The sequence below is a fragment of the Phytophthora infestans genome, genomic scaffold, assembly GCF_000142945.1.
Source record: "Phytophthora infestans T30-4 supercont1.29 genomic scaffold, whole genome shotgun sequence".
Lineage (NCBI taxonomy): Eukaryota > Oomycota > Peronosporomycetes > Peronosporales > Peronosporaceae > Phytophthora > Phytophthora infestans.
This window is the reverse complement of record NW_003303730.1, coordinates 878,427-885,935: the sequence shown is the minus strand read 5'-3', so window position 1 is coordinate 885,935 and position 7,509 is coordinate 878,427. Positions and strand designations below refer to the sequence as shown.

Here is a 7,509-nt window from a genome sequence, read left to right as displayed (position 1 = left end):
GAGGTAATCGGCTCGACAATGGACTAAGTTCCGAAGGAGTTGCTTGGGGGGGGGTGGGGGGGGGGGTGTTAGAAGCAGCTCCTGCAGTAGTGAAACTCACGCCAGCTAGCGTGGAGCAAACAGGAGACACTGCCATCTGATATGAAGAGTGATGAAAAAAGGAAGCCAGTGCGCACTCGACGTTCTAGTCTCAGTCCAAAATTTTCCTTAAAGCTAGCAAAATGTCTGTGAGTGGGTTTCTTATCTAACCTTCTAACAAGATCACAAGGCCGTCTCGCGCTATTGGCATCGAGAGCCCAAGTCTATGGGGCCATGCAAAACCGCTGTAGAGTTATCTAGGGCGACCACTCATGGTCGCAAAAAATAATATCGCCGCGTCCTTTGTAAGCGAGTCTCGGAGTTGACCGGAAGGGTAATCTGACTATCCAACTAGCTACTAATACGAGCTGTTGCCTCTTCCAACAGCTCATCAAGAAGAGATATCTAAGACGGGCTCTTACGCGTGCGCGCCTGTTGCTGAGGGACAAGCACAAGATGGAGCGGTTAATGGCTTGCGCTGAGCACGTTAATCTAGGCGCAGGTGGACGAAGAATTGCACAAGGCCTTTGTCGTGACCACTTTCAATACCCTAAACAAGACGCTTGTTACGTTGCAGCTCCAGATGCCGCTCTTTATGCGGCGTGGAGGAGGAAACGATTTCCGTATCACGCATATCAGGAAGGACCATATGCTGCGCGAAGGAAGACTACTGCTTGCTTTACCCTGCGAGGTGCAATTGTACTTCAACATAGTCGCAGTTATTGTTTTGTCGCTGATACAACGTTATTTGACCTGGTGTGGCGGAACAAATACGCCTTTATATTAAGTTTAAGTAAATGGATGGCCTTTTCCATAACTGATATTTCAAAACGAGGGAGCACCTCACCATTTTTTTAATCGCTCATTATTTTCCGATTCGTATGGGGAGAAATGTGCAATATTTTATTCGCTCATTATTCGCCGAATGGAGGTATCAAGGTACTAGTAGTAGTGGTAATATGTGCGATTTATTTTTACGGTCATTATTTTTTTAATGGAGGTAGTACCTTTACTAGTCGCGATTATTTTATTCGGTCATTTTTTATCAAATGGATGTATTAGTACATATACTAGTAGTAGCAGTAATGCTGTATGTACTACAGTCGTCGTATATTATCTACCGATTTTTTTTAAGCTCAGTGGTCATAGTCTAACTTGCGATTCGTAGAGATCCTGTGATATAAAACAGAATTAAAGGTAGCGAAGATGCACCTAATTTAATATTTCACCAACTGCAGCGAGTCCTCATGCACTCGCAGATCGCTGTACTAAAATTGCAGCTCATGTCACGTCTAAAAGTCAGCTGACCACTTCGCTTTGAATAGTCTCTTGTACCTTTCCATTATCTCACGTGTATCACCTTCGTGCATCCGAGGGAAAATGGTCAACGGGCTCAACTTGCTCTCAAGCCACGTAGAAAGCAGCAGCGATGCCAAACTTTCAGCCAAAGCTTTTGTGGTCGGGTCGCTCTTGGCATCGACGAGCATTTCTACTATGACACCATCACCGAAATGACGCCTGAGCGTATCGAACAATGTTGCTTTATCCCCTGGGTGTTTTATATTGAACTCATTCATTAACCGAATCCAGAATTTCAGTATCGGATCCGAAAGACTCGGTCGAATGATAGGTGTAGCCAACCTTCAAATAGGGAGTCGGGTGTACGCTTATGTGCCCCCCACTCCGCGAATAGCTGATTCTTCAGCTTTGTGGCAACGTCCTTCGTCCTATCAATATCCAGTCCAGTCTCAAGCACCTTTGCCAGCTCTCAGTGGCCAAGGCCTATGGATAGTGTGATCATTAGTGACATCTTGTCGGGGTTGCGTCCATGAAATTCTTTCGCATACTTGAGCCAGGGAGTTAAGAGCGGACTCGTGAGTAGATTATGCTCGCTAAGCCGTAGGAAGTCGAAGACGTCCAGCGCGGGAGTATTCTTGTCCTTCCAGCTCTCCAACCTCTGCGCGTGTAGCTTAAGCGCTATCGCTTTCGTGTGTTCATCCTCCATACCAGCATCAAGTATACGTGAAAGCCAAGCGTTGCCATATTTATCGTCTCCGTATTGGGAAGTTAGCGCCGTGGCCGCTGGTTTTGCTTCGCGTGGGTTCTTCTGGTTAAAATCATCGACGCACTTAAGCCATACTTGAAATTTCGGGTTTGCCAACGCGTTGCCCTCGACTGACTTCAGCTTCATCTTGCTAAACACGTCGTCTGCCGATTTTCCTGAGGCGAGCCAAAGCTGTAGCTGTGCTTTCACCAGCATTGAGCTGGCAATACCAGAGCCAGGGATTGCGTCAAACTTGAACACTCTCTCTTCCTCGGTAGTCTGGGATTTATCTGCAATGATGCCCGATCGCCTCGAGGCACCCGTACCAACCTCGGTTTTGTCCGCGTTATCGAGAGAGCTATACTTGCGAGGAGCATGGCTATAAGTAGCTGTGTAACTTTGAAAAAGCTCATGAGGAGACGATTCCAAGCTGCCTTGGAGCTTTGCAGAGAGAAGTTTAATAAGGTGGCATCTGCGGCGGCGATAGCATAGGCATTACCACTACTGTACTTCACGTACCAGTACAGACCAGTTCTTCCACTAGACTTCGGGTGGGATTCTGAGGATATCAATTTTGAAGCACTCTTCCGCATACAAACACGTGCAAATTCTTGTGATTACTTTACTGTATCATAAGCACTGCAGTCTCGCTAAACATTGGTACTAGTACTGGTACAGTACAGATTCTGGAATCGTTGTGCAACGATGAGTGGGAGATACAGTTGGGACGAGAAAAGATTCAAATATATCAGTGTAAAAGAGACCATACATACCGGTATGTGATGCTAAAACGTATGGCAACTGTACCCAGTGTCGCTCGTGAATTACCGGTGTAGTACACCGGTACACCGTGTACACATTTATACAATCAAGATGTATCCGGAATTGGAGAACCGTGATGCCAAGTGAAACTATAGTACAGTACTCCTCTCAATTCCGTCCTATAATAGCTATCAGTTCATGGATTCTCTGCGTCTACAGGAAATGTATGATATCCGGCCCCTCCACCTCGTGCTACTCAGCGCTGGCCGAATTAAACTACGTGACCGTGGGAAGCTCTGGATATTATAGAAAGGATTCCGCTTCCTTATTGGCGAAGTCATTCAAAAAGTACTACAGAATAAACGTCCATTTCAAAACGATAGGAGCTGCACTTGTGAAACTTGGCTACACATTTCGCAAATGGCTCTACCTTCACATTATCCTCACAACCCCTCTTCTCGCCTCGAAGAAAAAAGTATTTTGGATTTTACTTTCCGTTTGGTGCTGATACCAACGATTGTATCTGGGTGTTGAGCTCTCTGGATTATATATCTAGAGTGTCCAGAGTTTTAAGAGGAGAGTCAAGATGGTGGGCTTTATTCTCTAACCGGTCATATCAGCTAGTATTTGAAACAGACCTGCTGTTTTTATCAGGTTTTATTTTAACCTATAACTAAATATCCTCTGTAAGGGTAACAGCACTGTAAATTACGATTACCCGAAGTAATTTAATCCGCGTGAGTGTTGTTCGAACAGCCTTTAGCTTTCACGTAGTGCAACAGACGCATTCGAAATACCATACCGGTATACCGAAGCGCGATCACAAGAGATATATTAGCGGTACCGTATTTGAGATCTCCTACTTCAGACCCAATATTTTTGAAGTTGTATTGTTGCAAAATACACAAGATCTGTACATGTACCGACGCATCTCTATCACGTATTATTTAAACAAAACAATTTAGTTATCAAGTTCTTCTTCGGGAACTACGAAGTTTTCTGTCGTGACGCGTATCCACAGCATGGCGCACTACGAGGCACTTCTTCCAGCAACCGTTGTAGCAGCTCCCAATCAGGTTCCCTCCACAACCGAAAGCTTGTAGGCGTATGAAATGGCAACGCGCTTGAACTTCTTGGGAGGCTTGCCAGTGCCAGAAATACGGGTTCTTCCTTTCCGTTGGCCGAGCGTGAGGGGAGTGCGCGCCATTGCGAATTTCTGGGTGGATAGTTACAGTTTAGCACGTTTTTTGTACTCTGAATTAGGAGATCTAGACTTGTGCGCTGTTCCATTCTCGATATGTGATTGGTTGGAGGGCAGTCTGAATTAGGAGATCACTCTGAAGTAGGAGATCTCAAATACGGTACATGACTGCAGTAGTAGCTTATGGTATCGCGTCAATAAGGAACGCATGGGAACTAATATCCTTGTAAGCAGTATAGAACAAATTGACAAGTACAGGCGCTTTGAGTGTTAAGTGAGGAGAGCGTGGGAACTAATATTCTTGTAAAGTTTGTACAGATCAAATTGAAAAAGTACCTTGATCTGGCACTTTGAGTGTGTTAAGCTCCTTGCTGACACTATACATGTAAAATCAATGGTGACGCAACCGCCCTTCACGCACAGTAGTGTAAAGCAGAGCTTCTCCGCGAAACACGGCTTTGTTTTAATTAGCGTCTGGATACTTATAGGGAGCTGTCAATGTTCACTCCAATATGTTTATGCAATGAGAGCTGTTTCTGGCAGAAGAAAGGCACCGAGTTGGTTATATGCAGCTGAGGGTGCTGGTCAGATCACTACATGTAGTCCTTGGACTCCCCCTAATAGGGAATAACTCTGAGCTTTTAATATAAACACCTTAATTCGTTACCAATCAAATGAAGAAGAGATTTGGACTTAAATCGCTTCAAATTAAAAATATAAAAAAGGGTTAACCCCACCGAGTGGCTGGTTATTGTTCCATAGGTTGACGCTGCTCCTTCAGTGTACAACAGACGGCTTCAGTGTGCACTCTGAGTGACCCCCACCGAGGCCAGCACGTCCGCATAGCTCTTACCTCCTTCCAGCTCCTTCTCCAGCTCAATAAGCTTGCCCACTCCGTCAATCATCGTCTGCACGAGCTCCACTTCCGACTTGCCGATACGAGCCTTGTTGGAGATATCCCACATGCCACCAACAGCAGCCGAGTGTTCACCAGCCGAGCCACGCGGTTGCAAGCCCAGAGGAGCGCACACCGCCTCGAGGGCGTGTGGGTCAGCCCCCAACTTCTCGAGCTTGACGAACATACTCGCACGTAGTCCCGTGCCCAAGTTGGACGGACAAGTTCCGAGGAACCCAAGGTGGTCGTTGTGCATGAAGCCATACCCGTTGGCCTTGATGCTCTCCTCCACAGCCGTCACAGCCTTGACCCAGCGTGTAAACACTTCGACAATGTTACCGTCACTTTGCATCGAGATGACACGCATGTGATCTTCTTCATTGGACCACACCAGGAACGTCTTCTGGTCGTTGTGGAAGATGCCACGTCCACTGGGCCAGTCACGTGCCGCTCCGGCACCGGTAAGTAAAGTGCCGCCACCGGGTTTTTGGAACAAGAAGTGGTCTTTCTGGAGCTGATCTTCCTCCTCCTTCGTCATGTTACTGAGTGGGTAATACTTGCCCTTGAGCTCGTCGGTTAAGGTGGACAACCCCGTGGCAATGAGGTTCTCCACCTCTAGACGCTCTGCACGCGTTGTCCCAGGCGGTAAACTGAGACCGCGAATGTTACGACCCGCACGCACGCGAGTGGACTGCACATAGGCGTTGTCGATCTTGTCGGCGTTGACAAGTTTCGACACGTCCATGTCAGTGTGGTGCTTGTCCTCCGACTTGAAGCCGTGCCAGCCTTCGATCACAGGGTCGTAGAGCTCTTTGAAGACGTCGTAACATTCCTCGTCACCTGCTACCACACCCACACCGAGGTGAGGGTTATCGATACCGGTTTGGATTGCCATATCCAGGGTGTAGCCCTTGCTGGAATGTTTGTCCTTCAACTTGTCATACAGTTCCTTAGTCAAGTTTTTGGCCATCAAGCTACGGTGCTTGGCAGTAAAGACGGGGTAGTTGTCTTCTTGCGACGGTAACACTGCAGTGCTCGTCGTCGACGCTACTAGTGGCGGCCCCGCATCAATGACAACGGGGGCAGCCGGTTCCGTGGGGATCAGAGCGTCAATTGACTCCCCGGCCACCAGCTTCTGCTCCATGGCAATGAGCAGCGTGATGCCGTTGATCATCGTCTGCACCAACTCCGCCTCGGAGTGGCCGATGCGCTGCTTGTTACTGACATCGTACACCCCTCCGACGGATGCGGAGTGTTCCCCGGCCGTACCACGTGGCTGCAAGTGCAGCAACGAGCAGATTTTTTCGAAGCGGGCTACATCTTCTGTCAATTTGGGTAACTTGACCATGACACTGGCGCGTAACCCTGTACCCAAATTCGAGGGGCACGTGCCGATAAAGCCCAAATGTTCGTTGTACATGAACTCTTTCCCCTTGGCCTTGATACTCTCTTCCACGCTCTTGATAGCACGACAGAAACGCTCGAACACGGCCCCGACGTCACCTCCGTCTTGCATCGAGATGACGCGCATGTGGTCTTCCTCGTTGCACCAGACCAAGAACGTCTTGTCGTTATTATGGAAGATGCCACGAGCCGACGGCCAGTCTCTCGCAGCACCCGCAGCTTCGAGAAGTGTACCCCCACCAGGTTTTTGGAACAGGAAGTGGTCCGTGATGAGCTGCTGCTCGTCCTCGGGCGACATTTCCGACAGTTTATAGAACTTGCCGCTCAAATCGCCGCTCATATCGCCCAGAGCGGACTGCAACAAGTTCATGACGTCCTTGCGGTGCGCACGCGACGTAGCAGGCGGCAACGGCATGCCACGAATGTTACGACCAGCGCGGATACGCGTGGAGATGATGAACTCGTCCGGTAACTTTCCGTTCGTCACATGGGATGGATCCATGTCGCATTTATGGTGGTCGTCGGGTTTGTACCCATGCCAGCCTTCAATTACGGGGTCGAATAGAGGCTTGAAGAGCTCGTAGCACTCTTCATCACCAGCGGTTACACCCACACCAAGGTGGGGGTTATCCACGCCCGTTTGGATTGCGCGATCCAGAGTGTAACCCGTGGAGGTTTTGACCTCCTTAAGTTGCGCGTAGATCTCGATCGACAGGTGTTTGGCCATGAGCGAGCGATGCGCCGGCGTGAACTGCGGGAACCCCATGATCTTGGCATCCGTGAGCTGCGCTGTGGAGATTTTCTGTGCCAGCTTGTTGGGCGATATGGCGGACGATGCTGTGGCGTCTTCGGCCATGTTTTTAAGACTGACGGGACTGGTTGAGGCTTGTGCGGCTTGGAGCTCCGACTGCAGAATGAAGATTGCATGAAGATCGCATTGACAGGTCTCGCGTAGCGGAAAGATCGCTGCAAAACATACTGAAAACAAGGGAAACTGAACCGGACAGTCTGAGCGGCCGCGGCTCTTCAAGATTCTATGATTGTGCGGCTGTTGGGAGAGGTATTAATAAGTGCGGTATATTGTGTTTCCTACACAAGTCTCAGTGATTCTTACATATTTGATGT

General features: G+C 48.6%; 1 protein-coding gene across 1 annotated transcript; it reads right to left on the bottom strand.

Moving 5' to 3' along the window:
* Positions 1–4,775: 4,775 nt before the first annotated feature.
* PITG_13551 (creatine kinase, mitochondrial precursor) lies at positions 4,776–7,240 on the bottom strand (the record flags this gene model as incomplete). The annotated part of the gene is made up of 1 exon (XM_002899712.1): positions 4,776–7,240. One exon carries the CDS (start codon positions 7,238–7,240, stop codon positions 4,883–4,885), a length of 2,358 nt encoding a protein of 785 aa, XP_002899758.1.
* Positions 7,241–7,509: the final 269 nt, after the last annotated feature.